This window comes from Streptopelia decaocto (assembly GCF_964273445.1).
Source record: "Streptopelia decaocto genome assembly, chromosome: 15".
Classification (NCBI taxonomy): domain Eukaryota; kingdom Metazoa; phylum Chordata; class Aves; order Columbiformes; family Columbidae; genus Streptopelia; species Streptopelia decaocto.
Genome location: NC_138670.1, coordinates 8,775,454 through 8,789,455, shown reverse-complemented (window position 1 = coordinate 8,789,455; position 14,002 = coordinate 8,775,454). Strand labels below are relative to the sequence as shown.

The window sequence follows — 14,002 nt, the reverse complement described above, 5'->3', positions numbered from 1 at the left end:
ATGCTAGTTTATGGGAGTGTTAATGATTTACTATGCTTTTCCTCTTGCAGACAGTATTTACTAGCAGGAGGGAAGAAGGGAAGAAGTCAGGCATGCTGGACAAGATGTTACGAAAGACATGTATAGGGAAATGAGGGTTTAGTGTCTTGTAAGACGCTAAACATTTCCTCACTTGTACCGTGTACTTGCTCTCAAGTCTAATTGTTAGAGGGGAAACATTGCATACCATTTCTGGCTGCTGATAGGCAAGGTACTCTGCTTCCACTGCATTAAAGAGCTAAACGCTTCATCTGGGGAATCTCAGCAGCACCGACTTCTTAATAGGAGCAGATAATTTCAGTGTGAAAGCTCTGTCCCCTTTTCCTCTCTGATTCACAAGTATTCTGTACATATGAATCTTCTACGCTTGCTTCCTCCAGTAACTGTGGAGTCCTGGTTTTGGTAAGAAAAATAGCAGATCCATTGTTTTCAGTTTACACAGATGCTAACTTTCAGGGATTGACAGAGATCTTACGACTTCATACAGTGTGTTTAATTTTTTTCTGCAGAGGATTTAGTTCAGCTCAGATTTCAGCAGTTGGAGAGAACCACCAAGTTCATCCTGCACCCTGCTCTGCAGGTGATTATTTTAAAAATACACGTTTGTCCTGTTTGTGGAGCAGTGGATTCTTTCTTGCTTATTGAGGCTTCTTGGCACTACAGTAATAAATGAGCAAAATATGAAATGGCAAGTTTGTTATTAAAGTCTAGTAACAGTCATCACTGAGCAGTTAGTCTGCTGTAGGGCTGTCTGTCTCTTCTTTCCACGGTAGTTCAGGCGGTTGAATTCCTCCATGACCTGCAGCATGGTCTTTCCTTTAGTCTCTGGCATCACCAGGAAGACAAAGATAGCCACGGACAGACAGTATATCAGGAAAATGATGAAACAGAAACTACCAAGACCTTCCTGTGGGAAAACAAAGATATGTGTTCATATAAATTGATCTAGTTTTCTTTCTCTTATGATATGGAGTTTCTGGTTTTGTATTTACTAAAACACTAGGTCAGCGACTCAGTTGATGTAAATCCTGCTTGCTGCCACCTGGGGAACGGCACTGAGTGGTAAAGTGAACTAATTCTCCTTTCCTGTTTTAAGGAGGCAAGTTGTATGCTCAGCAGACACTGAATGCCATTGCCTGACAATTCAGAGAAGTGCTGGGCCTCAGTTACTCTGCCTTTCTGCTTCATCCTTCTCGTGACATCTGGCAGTGTTGGTGCCTCTGTCACTGCTTCTGTGTTTGCCAGTGTCTCATAACTGTGTGTGGAGTTCACAGCATTTGTGGTTCTGCTACATTTTCACAAGATATCTGGGCAAAAAGAAAGAGGCCATCAGAACTGCAATTAGTTTGGGCTCTCTCCTTTGCATGAAGTGTTGGAAAAGAGAAGTATGCTCTGGGTTCAAGAAGGGTCCAATCTCCTCTGAACTGACACAAGACACCCTACTTTGCTTACCACAATGAAAGGGAACAAAAATCCAAGGATGAAGAGTTGGATCCAGTTTGAAGCACCATTCAAAACATAAGCAGCCGGTCTGTATGACTGTAGAAATATTTCTGTGGGCAAGGAGCATGATACTCCAGCTGAAAATAATGTTGGAGAAAAAAGGAAGCTTAGAAATTTTGCAAGATGTTTCTGTAACTCACACCTCATATTGCCATGTAAGTTAATGGTTTTAACTGACCTGGAAGTGTTTGAGGTGCTGCTTGGCTCTTCAGGTGGAAGGCATGTAGGAATGCAATAGGAAATCAAGTTTTACCTCCTACCACAGTATGGAGGGGAACATCTACTCCTGTGCTGAATCAGGAGCAGGGAATTCACACTAACTGTGGAACAGCTATGCCTGGGACATCTCCTAAAGGCTGCAGTGAGGAAGGAATGAGCACGTGAAACCATTCCAGTAGAAAATACCAACCTGGCCCAATGCCAAAGCTCATGATGAAAATAAAGATGAGTGCAACAGAGCAGTACGGTACCCAGGAAAAGGCATCCTATGAAAAGCAAATAAAATCAGAAAGGAAAATTTTATTTATCCAGCTCCATTAGAAACATTCATCACTGCTAAGTATATCAGTGTTAAACATACATCTGTTGTCTCCACTTCCAGAAGCTTTACAAGCAGGTAGGCTGGGAACAGACCTCTGTTAGCCCCAAAATACTCCTACTCCTGCTAAAAAGTGATTTGAGGGGAGGGAAATAGTATTGATGTCTGCCATGCAATAAAACATGAAGACAGGATGCAGCTCTAATGTGTAAATGGGGTCTTACCTGTAGTGACAGTGTGACTGTGAGGAGCCCTAGCACGAAGGCCATAACGGTGTGGCTTTTCCACAGCAGCGTCTTCCTCCCCGCACGCTCAATCAGTGAACCCTGCAAGCAGGAGGACGTGCGGTCAGCTCCGAGGGACAAACCTACAGGCAGGCACTGCTGAGCTGCTCCCGGAGCCGCCTGCGCCGCCGGGCAGGGCATCTCTGAGCATGTGGTACCTCCTCGGGGGTGAGTAAAGGCGTCTGGGGACACTGAGCAGGACCAGGAGCTGCAGCGAGGGGGGTGAGGTGGGGAGATGCAGGGAGCGTTGCCTGGATGGAGGAGGCCTGAGGTGACACCTTGCAGGCAAAGGGCAGCCAGAGAGGACAGCAAAGTGGAAATGTCCGGCCTGTTAATTGCCATGAATCCTGCAGCTGTGAGTCCCACTGACACGTGGGCACAGGGACTGTCACCTGCCCGTCCCACAGAGGGGGACGGGGACTCCCAGCGCTGGCTCAGGCTGGGTGGTCATTTTGAGGGAAAGACTCTCCTGTCCTACCATACATTGAATAGAAATGCCCATGTTTGCAGGGTGAGTGGAGATGATTTTCTGTGATCGGTGCAAAGTACTGTGGTTGATTTGTTGCACAAGTTTGATTCCTGAAGCTCCATTTTAAGATTTAAATGAACCACACACTATAGCAGAATGGAATTCAGCTGAAGAGCCACTTACACTCACAACGGTAGTGAGGATCTCGGTGATCCCGATTCCCAGGGAGACATAGTGAGTTTGAGCATGGGGGATTCCGGCTTTGATAAAGACATTGTATGCATAAAAGTAAACCTGGAAAGAACAGAAATGTGTGAAGGCTGTACCCATGTGGTCCTGTTTACACCAGCTTCTGTCTTTTTTGACAGAAAAAATCTAATCAGGCCTTAACAAAAGAGAAAATATTATTCTTGGTTTCAGTAGCTAATCCTCAATGCTTTCAGAAGGCTTATTTGTGCAGAACAGCTTTTACTAGCAGCTCTGTCTTGAACTCAGTAACAAATACAGCCTTTTTCTTCTTTTTTCTGTTTGATTTTAGCACCACCTTTGTCTTACGTTAAAGATTATAATTCTGTCTGACATCTTTCATGTGTTTTAGTTTATGAGGAGCATACAGAGAAGCAGACAGTACATACTAAGCAAATGGTTTAAATTATCTTTCTAGATCACCTTTAAGCCTTTGCAGTGATTTTGATAGTCTCTATTTTTCTGGCTGTGAGCACTCCCAAAGCATAAGAAATTCCACTGTTAATATGCTCAATTTCTACTGGTCCTTCACCGCATAGTTGCTGTTGCACTAGTGGGGGTAGCAAGGGGTCTTATGAATCTTTCAGTCTTTCTGAATTTCCAAAATTAATCTGGATTTTGAAACTTTTATACTTTTACTATAAACTGATTTTATATAATAACTATTCCAATACTCAATAATATCTACTGAACATAGAGATATTGCCAGAGGAAAGGAGAGTATACATCAGTAACTGTAATTGTCTATAATCTGATAAAATGCAAAGGTAAAGGATTTAGAAAGAAACCCAAAGAGGCAAAAAATGGAAATGCACTGTCTGTGTACATTATAATCCTGACTCGTGTTGTACTGAAATGGCTGAACGATTTTGGGCAGTACATTCTGGAATACAGAGACCCAGAAGAGGTTATGCTGTTCTTTACTTGTTCTGTATTTGAGATTTTATTTTATCCTCTTGCATTCTCTTATAATAACAGGGTGATCTATAGAGCTGCCTTGCTAAGACACTTTCTGAAACACATTTCCCAACTCATCCCAGGTCCCAAACATCCATGGGAAAAGATTGTAATAAACAGCAACAACAGATCCCCTCCTTACAGCCACTGTTGCAGTCAGCAGTTTACTACTTGTTGCAGAGCTTAATTTTTCCAAGAAACTGTAAGCAATCGAGAAAGCAGAGAAAAGCAGCACACATACCACATTGACGCCAATGAACTGCATGCATGAGACGACAAGGAAGAGAGTAATGAGCTGCCAACGGACAGCTTGGTCACGAAAAAGATCACAAATGCTCTTAACCCTCTCTCCATGGATGGCTTCTTGCTCTGCCAGCATGTCATCTATTTCAGCCATATGGTCACCATCTCCCCAGAGCTGCTTCACCGCTGGAAGGAGAGAAGAGAGAAGATGAGTCCTGGTCCAAGCTCAACAGCACAGACATGTAATCAGAGGATTACTTCCTGCCTTGCAGTGTCTGTTTTGAGCTTCAGGTTCTTTGCTTCTGGGAACTTCCTAGAGATCTGGGCTGACATTAGACACAGATTCAGTTAATTGCTGTCTATTTTCATCCATAAATCTTTATCATGACCTCACCTTTGGCCAATAGCTGCTCACAGTGTTTCAGTGTAAACAAGCCTAAATTCTTACCAATCCTTCCCCAAGTACCTTCCTACTAAAGGTGCAGTTCTAGAGCACACACCAAAGCACAGAGAAGGAAAAATTACTCCTACTTTAAATAATAAGTCCACATCCAAAGAGTTCTCTTTTTTGATAGTTTAAAACCCACAGTGGCTGTTTCTCTGTTTATGTCATAGTTGCTGTTAGGGTTATTGATGAACTGGAATGTTCACGGGTAAAGTGCATCTCCTTCTTACACTGAACCAGAAGGTACCGAATCCACACCCTGACTGTTCAGGGAAGAATCTGTGCTGGTGGAAATACAAGCTCTGTGTGTTTGCATCCCTCAGAGGAAATGCTACTGCCAAGAGAGCACTAATACCAAACCAGAAGAGGCTGTCTTTCATTCAGGCCTAAGGTGGTGTCAGATCCAAAAGACCAAGAGTCTTTTTCCTGGGTGTACCTCTGTTCCAGGCCCCTGTTGGGCTTTACTGTATTTTCCACTTTTTGCTAAAATGAATGCTTTTTGGCCCATTTTCTTACCTTTGATGCACCCCTCCTTGTCCTTTTTGTCAATGAGCAGGTAGCGGGGAGAGTCTGGGAAGAAGGGGAGAGTGAGAAGCTGCACGAGGGCAGGGACCGCATGTGCTGCCATGAGAACAGGCCACAGAGCATCCACTCCGAGAACTTCCCTGAAACAAAACCAGCAGAGCGAGAGGAGCTGAGCAGCCGTGTGTGCTGGCCACGTGAGCAAACACAGACACGGGGTGGTCCCTTGGCGCTGCTGCCTGTGTCCCAGCAGCTCTCACCCCGGAGTCTCCAGCGTTTCTCAGCCCAGAAAAATGAAAATCTCAGTGGAGAGTGCTGTTGCCTGCAGCACACGAATTACACGGTGTTGCCACCTGTAGCTCAGTGGCCAGCTGCATCCTGCGACAGCTGTGGGCCCACAGGGACAAACAGTGTCCCAGCACATGTGCTGAAGAAAGAACCTGGGGTGGCTGATCTCCCTGCTTCTGATCCAAAGAGTCTCAAGTTACAGTGAAGACAAGAGATCCCCAGGTTATCAGCCTGGTACTGACTGTCCCAAATAGCAGCCGCCGTGTTTCCTGCAGCTTTGAGAACACTGTGACCAGAATGACGCACACCCTGGGAACAGGACAGACCATTTTGGGACAGGACAGGCAGAAGGAGACTGTGTTGAGGTGAATGAATCCACCATAGGTTTCTGGTTTTGTGTGTATGTTTGATGAGTGGATGTGCTGGTTTGTGTGTATTTTCAAGGAAGTTTGGCTGGATCTGATATTCCCTGCTCCTTCTAAAAAATTAAAAGATAAAGGTCAGTTCTTACAAATGATGGATTTCTTGCAAACCCATTGAAATCTCTTCAAGCAACATAATTCTTCAGGATTCAATATTTTGTATGATTTCTGTTTCCCATTCACCTAAGTCAGGAATTTGGGCTGAGCTAATTCAGTCTGGCTGCCCAGGGTACCCTAAAAACATGTCTAAAAATAGTTGCTGATTTGCCTAGTCATAGGCTTGCATTGACATCTGCGTATATTTTAATAACAGAATAAGTTAAATAGGTCTTAGACCTCCTTACCTGAGACCCAAAGCAAATCCTGTGAACTTTCCGAGGGCAATGGCAGTAGAAGCTGTTATGGCAAGCAGCCCACGGAGATTCCGTGGGGCACACTCCCCAGCAAACATGAGGTGGATATTCAGACCTAAACCTGCAGTGATGAAGGACTGTTAGGGCAATTCACACTGTCACAGGTCTGGGTATTTGGAGGGGACCGCTATGGGCAAAGTATCTTCCTAGTACCGTGGTCTTGCATCTTTGCTAAATATTTCACTAAGCAAGTGTGTTCCTCCAGGAAATCTGTTCCTCAGCAGGCTGGCCTTCTCTTACAACATTTCCTACAGCCATATACACAGGATTGCTGTTGTTCCCTTAAATCTCAGATTATATGTTTCCGTGTCTACTCAGGATGCTATGTGCCTTACATTGTGCTTGAAACCAATGAGTTGGCAAGTGCGACATATTCCATTTGCTCAGTCAATTAATATTATCCTCTCTTTTTTTTTTTTTTGCTGGTTAGTATTATCTTTGTCCAGCTGCTCAGGGATCAAACCCACTGACAGAATTTAACCTTCTGAGGCATGTGTAAATGAGAATTGCCCAGCTTGAAAACTGTTCCTTTGTCTGTAATATGGAAGGGAGCGTCAGCCACAATGAGCAGCAACATAAACAACAGACATCAGCTCTCCATTGAGGGAGCATGCTCCCTTGAAATATTGTGTTTGGCCTTTTTCACAAGCTGGCAGTACTTTCTATATGGATTTGATGTAAAGATAAAAGAATGAGAAATGGAGATGGCACACATGATTAGTTTATGTTTTCTTATGTGGTTAAAAATGCATTCAGCAATCAGGCCCTTTGAAGAGTTTAGTTGAAATCTGTGATCCTTATACTCAATCCAGTAAATCCTTGTGACCTTCAGTCACTGCTCTCCCAAGTATTTGACACCATATGTAGTAATGCTAATTTACCTACACCCATTCCAGAAAATAATCTTCCAGCGATGATCATCTCAAAGGATCCACACAGCCGGCTGAGTCCCATCAGAGCTGCGCCCAGCATGGCAGGGATATTGGCGAGCAGCATGGTCTTCTTCCTGCGATTCATTTAAGTTAATGTGAGCATAAATACCATCCACATGTCATTCACAGCCTGATGGAAGTGGCATGAATTGTACCGTGGTTAACACCTCTGTGCCGGTTTCTGAGATCAGCTGCAGTGAGGGAAATGGGAAATGGGGAAACTTTGTCATGGACTGATAAGCTAGTGAAGCTTTTGGTGCCTCTAGGGCAGCCAATATCTACAGTGAAGAACAAGCGGTTGTCTGTGAAATTCACTTTAAAATGCATGTACTCATGTGAATTCTCAGGACTGGATTTGCTTTGGATTTTATAAGGGAGAGGGTAGGATTTTCTTTGTGATCACTGGCAGATTTTGCCATTCTGTTTCTTCGCTGAATGGATCCTCCATCTGAAGCGGCTCTGGGCTGCTCACAGTGCCACTTGACCAGCAGCCTTTCTCCCAAGACACAGTCACTTTATTTGCAGTTGTGGGCATAAACACAAAGACTAATGTAATCATTATTCCTACCTTCCAAATCTAACAGACAAATACCCGGCAGACAAGGCCCCCAGCAGCCCACCGATGCTGTAAACGGACACGATAAAGGACCACATCAAAGTAATCAACTCTTCAGTGGCAGAAAAGCCATATCTCCTCACCCAGGTCTCATGGATGAAACTTTTGATGTACTTTAGAAGAAAAACAGAAACAAATGGACTCAGTCAACATATTTTTGCATCGTTGTACCTCTTTTTTACTTCTTTTACCTACTTACTAGTCTTTTAGATACATTTCTATCAACACCTTGGTTGAAATCTTAGCCTCAGTGAAATCAAAGGGAATTTTGCTAATAACATTCCTGGAGTTAATGTTTTAGCAACAAGGTGCAAGAAATACAGCAATGAATAAATATATCAATATTAAATATCAGCAGTGAGTACAACTAAGAGAGTGGCAGGTTGGTCTTCTGCTTATGTGTTAAACCCCAGTCGTTTTGCTACCTGATCTTCACTGCCGTTCCTGCCTGTCTGTCTGTGTCTGTCCACTTGCTGTATCCTGTCTGACTCCTTGGCTTAAATCCAGGTTTGACTTCAGCTGAGTTGAGTGAGATAAGGATTTGTCCCTCAATGTGGCCCATTGTGGGGTCTCTCTGACCTGGAGGTTCATAACCTCCATGGCACCTTTATTCTTGATGAGTGTTCCCAATGTGGTGATAGTATGAGCTCAATGTCCTAAGCACCATTCAGGATGACAAACGCCTCCCCTAATGTTCCTTTTCCAGCTGCAGGTATCAGTGCTGACCTCAGCTCTAGACCTACGGTCCTCCCCTGTCCTGTTTCACCTTACAGGCACTTAGACATAGTGTGTTTGGCCAAGCATGTGGTACAAAGGACTCCCTGAGCGCTGGAAAGGACGATGTCCCGTGAACAATCACCTCAGTAAGGTGACAATGACTGACTATAGATATCACTCATCCCCCCCTTTCCCAGTTCTGTCACACCAGACAGAAGTTAAAACCCCATGAACACAAGAGCAATAGCAGCTACTCTGTGAACAAGAAACCACGATAGGTCTAGTTTTGAGAGCAGAAGTGAAAAAGTCAGTGATTGCATATAGAGGCTGGAATGCATGAGAATGTTGAAATCCGTACAGGTAGCTCTGTTTTTTGAGCTGCCCATGCTTACCTCAGCAGGAGAATTGATAACGGAGACCTGCAACCCATACTGGAAACCTCCACCAATGCCCAGGGCAAAAGCCAGGAGGAAGAGATTGTAGCTCATTTTCTGGTAGGAAATTTAAAAAAGCAAACAAAGCAGGTACAGCTATTCAGATGTGCCCCCAACTCTCCTGTTTCACCTGCAGGAGCTCTGACAGCTTGAGCAACGCCACACACCTGCCTCTCTGAGACCAAGGAGCCAGTGCAGCAGAGTGCAATAGAACACCACAGCTACTAAATCACAGAACAGTGAGAAATTTGAGGAGAGACAAAGCTCGTAGGCTGTCTCCCAGAACCCAGTTACACACTTCAGTGCTTCTGTCTTCAGTTTTGGCAATGTTAATCTGCACTGTCATAGGGTAACTGGCAGTGAGAGCATGGTGCAAGCATTATGTGCATGATTTCCATCTCTTTGTCCTTCCTTCTCCTTTCCCACTTGTTGCCTCACCTAAGTGAATATTTTGCTAAGTTACTTGGCTGAGACCTTTCTTAGAACCATTAACATGTCTAATAGGAGGCTTAAGTATACCCCCACACTATAGTACTGTGATATATGCACATCCCCATCATCCCTTCCACTCCCACTGCTCTGTTACGGGGTGTCCCAAAGATATTCTGCCTAGCAGGGATGCCTTGATGCTGCAGTTCTTTCTCTAGAACAGATCATATTCAAAGGCAATGCTGAACAATGCCAAATGTTTACAAGGTGATGTCTAATCAGATGAAAGGCATTGCTTGAATGGGCATGAAATTTATCCATGTTGCAACATTGTTGGCTTCAAAGGAGTCAGTTCTGAATAAATTTGATATTTGGCACACTCATATTAAGAACAACAATCTCCTGTTTGTCAAGCACTAGGAAGAAAGGAGATTCCCAGTCTCTACTACTAGTCATTCCTGCTGTCCTACATGGTACAAAAAGTGCCACACATCATCACAAAAGTCCCCATCAGCTAGAAAATCAGTAAGCCTTACTCTAAGTGCAAACTTTATGTCACACCTGCAGGAATTTCCTAGTCTTATCCCTGTCTTGTGCTATACCACCACTGCTTGATTTTTCTCTTGTAACTCTTGGGATTTTAAATTCAGGAAGATTGTTTAAACTTAATATCCATCCTCAAATTGATTTTTTAAAACATTTTTGTTTTATCTTTTCTGGGTATCTGTTCCTGTACTTCCTTGACTGGAAAGGATTGTCTTCCATCCTTTAGTGTTTACATCTTTCAAATACTTCGTTATTCATACCTTTTTTATTGTGGAGGACTTTTTCAGTCTTCCTCCATCTATCAAATCAGGTGAAGTCCCTTGGTTTGTTCTCCCCTATTATGTATTAGACATTATACATAAATGTGCTCTTAAATCCTATTTTCTTTGCTTATTAGACATAATTCCTTGCAATATATTTGATATCTTTCAGATATGACCTCATACTATTATTTTAACCACATCTGATTAAGATTTCTTTTTCTTTCTGTACTTAATTTATGCAACAAGTCTTTTAGAATAGCAGAAAGGAAAAAAATATGTACTGCAAAAATTATATTTGGGGAAAAAAGAGATAAACATATACCAACTTGCATGCAAAGGCAGTCATCATCTCCGGTTGCAGACTAGGTCTTCCCTGACGCTTTCTTTGGTTACTTTGGAAAAAGTGACTCTATATATAGAGAAAGTGGACCCTGAGATAACATTTCAACACGTCATTTAATTCTTTCTCAGCATTTACACTCCCTTTGGTTTGTCATGAAGTTCTTGCTGTTTGGTTTGCTATTGTTGTGCTGGTTACTGATGAAACAGTGGATAATTTTGGTGAGCTGTGCATTCCTGCCAGGTCACTAGGGAAGAGCAGATCCAGCAGCAGTGGACAGACAGTAAGAGCTGCAGGAGATGAGTAAAGGACAACAAAAAAGGCCCTGATGGAAGCCAAAGTCCAGGGACTGGCACAAACTAGAGTGGACTGGCTTGGACTCCCCAGGTCAGGTGAACAGTTATCACATGTAAAGGAGAAGTTCCCGACTGCAGCTTTGAGCCTCAGTACAGCAAAGCCTTCTGAAGCCTGACTTGACCAAGCCTGGCCAAGCCTGTGCATTCACATCTTGAATTACGGGATGCGTTGACACTTTAAGAGCAATGGTCATTGCCTGAAAGTTCAACTCTGCGTCCCTGTAATACATGGTGAATGCTTGGAAAGTTGCATGTCAGTGTAGAATCCTGACTGTAAAATAAATAAATTACATCTTTTATCCATAATTCTCAAAGGGCCTCTTTATCTAGCAGTCTCCCTGGTGGCTCTCTTAAAAGGCTTTTACAAGTTACTAAAACAACTTAGGGGGAAATTCCTTCTGGTGAGTAGCTGCACATGGTGGTTCCCCAGGTTGGGATGCTGAGGGTCTTCGGTGTCTGGAAGAATCCCAACCCCAGCTGGGTTGGAAGCGAGAGGTGGCTTGTGCAGAGGAGCATTGTTTGAGGACAGCAGCTGTAACTATTTTTCTCTGGTGATGATGATTATCAATCATGATTTGATTTGTAAACAATAACACCAACTATGGGTCTCTGAGGATCACTTTTCGAGATACAGTTTTGCCTAGCACTTTGCATCATGAGAAAATTAAACTGAACAAATGCCATGTATTTTTTTCAGTTGAAGGTGTTCTAATTCAGTAATAATTCACCAACTTGCTAAATGCTTCAATTAAAATGTAACCAACTAGACCAAGTAAAATGTAACCTCTGTTTTTCTTTGCTGAATCAGTCTAAAGACACCTGATTTCAAGCCATAGTCAGAAAAAATGCTGGAAATTGAAATTAATGTTTTCTGACACATGTACATGACTGTCATACAAATAAAGCCAAAAGAAAAGCGATGGCTTGATCACGATTTTGAGAAGAAACTGGAAGAAACTTCACCTGTTAACCCAATGGCCATGAAAGGCAATACTGAATGAGGGATCTTGCCCTTTTCTGTACCAGGTTAATTAAGAAAAAACAGTATCACATCTGAGTCTTTTCCAATATGCTTTATGGAGACAAGAACATGCTGCAGAGAATGTTCTGCTGTGATCTAAATCTCCACGTGCAAAATAAACTGCTGCCATCAGAGCTCCTCACCTCACTCAAACCGCAGCAGAGCGCAGGTGTAAAACCCACCAGATGCACCAGGTACTGCAAAGGTACTTGTGCTTTACAGCATCGGACTGGAAGGCAACAAACAACCCATGAAGAAAACCAGTCCAGAATAAATGGTCTGCAAAACAATGCCCAAAAGTCTGTTGTATAATAAGCCACTTAGCACGTACTAGGAGCTTTCCCCCTCATCTGACACATGTTCTTAGAGCTGAAAATAATTAACCACTGACTATTGCTCAACAAGTAATGGTCTATTTGCAATCACTTAATAACAGAAAGAGAATATTGGTCATCCATGCCCCAGATTAATCTGCTTCCAGCCTCACATCAGAAGTAACAGTAGGGAACATGAAGGATGTTTGGTTTAGAGGAGTTCTGGCCACTTTCCTCATAAAGATACTTTTCATGGCAGTGCTGTCTTGCTGTGTGTCTGCCGCTTGCGGTATTCCCGGCCCTGTCTCTTTTCCCGATCACTACTATACATATCTATATATAACACTATATTGTTGCTGCATTGCCAACAGTAACAGCAAAGCTGCTGTTTCACAAAACATCTGGCCTTTAAGACTGATCATGGTATTGTAACATCCTTTTGTCCTGCAGAGTACAGTTTTTGAAGGGCTTGACAAATTTCAAAGTATTCAAAATAAGTGAAACTTTTAAAAAAATGCCTCTTTGCCCCTACTCAGGTTTTACTACACCTGAATGGAAATATAAACCTATTCTGTATCGCAGAAGGATTCTCTTACAAATGTTAAGTAGCGATGTGGTGCTACATGATCTGCAGCCACTAAGTGGCAGGAGAAGTACGAAATTTCCTGCGTGAGGCTCGGAATCCAAGGTGCCAGCAGTGTGCTGCCTCAGGGGACTGCTTCTCACAGCTTCCTGAAGAGTAACTTGTTCTCTGGGAAAACAGATGTAGCTGTACATAACTGTATAAGCTATTATAACAGCCACTGATGTATTGCTTAGGCAGCATGTATCAAGAACAGTAATACATTCAAAAAGGAAAGCTCTGGTTTATTCCTTCTGTCTGCTCCGAATGAGACCAGGTTTGGGTAGATCTCTTCCAGGAATAAAAACACGTATGCTGTATTAGACAAGAGCTTTCTCCTTTTTCCTGGCGTCTTATCAGCAGGGACCACCTAGTGCAGGTCTGTGTCCCCTCAGGTGACAGCATAAAGAGTCCCAGCCTGCAGACACCAGGTGGAGGGTCCCTGGGTGTTCTAGTCACGGAGATGTATCATGGGAGCCTTGGAGGTAGGTGAGGATTATCCCAATTACAGCTCCTTAGACAGAGGCCAACGTGTCAAGGCATGTCTCTAGCCGGATAAGAGGCGAAGGAATGCAGCTCACCCAGGCAGTCTGGTCTCCATCCAGTCCCTGGGCCTGAGCACCGTGAATCTCATCAAACTGTCTCATTTCTGTTACAGTCAAACATAGAAATATATCTTTCTGCAGTGACATGGTCAGGGACTGCCTGCTTAGACCACTGTATTGTCTTATTTTTCCAAGGCAAATATGTGCACATTCTTCTGTATTACAGGAGGTGAAGGCAGTATTCATCACAGTCCAAAGAAGATCCTAGAAGCACTGGGCACCAATGCACAAGGGCAGAATGAGAGAAAACTCATTCCTGGTGGTGGTTAAACCAGAGAGCTTGTGATCTGTGCAATGAAGTGAAGTAACTGCCTGTGGCAGCCGCTGGACAGAGCAGGGAAACAGCAGGTGAGCTCATGGCAGCCCCAGGAGGTGGGTGAAGTCCTGCGGGTGGGCAGTGAAACGCCGTGGACCATAGCACGGGCTGTGCACAAGCCT

At 43.5% G+C, this 14,002-nt stretch overlaps 1 protein-coding gene across 1 annotated transcript; it reads right to left on the bottom strand.

Moving 5' to 3' along the window:
- Positions 1-250: 250 nt before the first annotated feature.
- LOC309446514 (solute carrier family 2, facilitated glucose transporter member 11-like) lies at positions 251-9,122 on the bottom strand (the record flags this gene model as incomplete). The annotated part of the gene is made up of 11 exons (XM_082066328.1): positions 251-946; positions 1,492-1,619; positions 1,952-2,027; positions 2,305-2,406; positions 3,017-3,127; positions 4,278-4,465; positions 5,241-5,389; positions 6,301-6,430; positions 7,251-7,375; positions 7,870-8,030; positions 9,027-9,122. 11 exons carry the CDS (start codon positions 9,120-9,122, stop codon positions 740-742), a joined length of 1,473 nt encoding a protein of 490 aa, XP_081922454.1. The 3' UTR covers positions 251-739.
- Between the last annotated feature and the right edge of the window lie 4,880 nt (positions 9,123-14,002).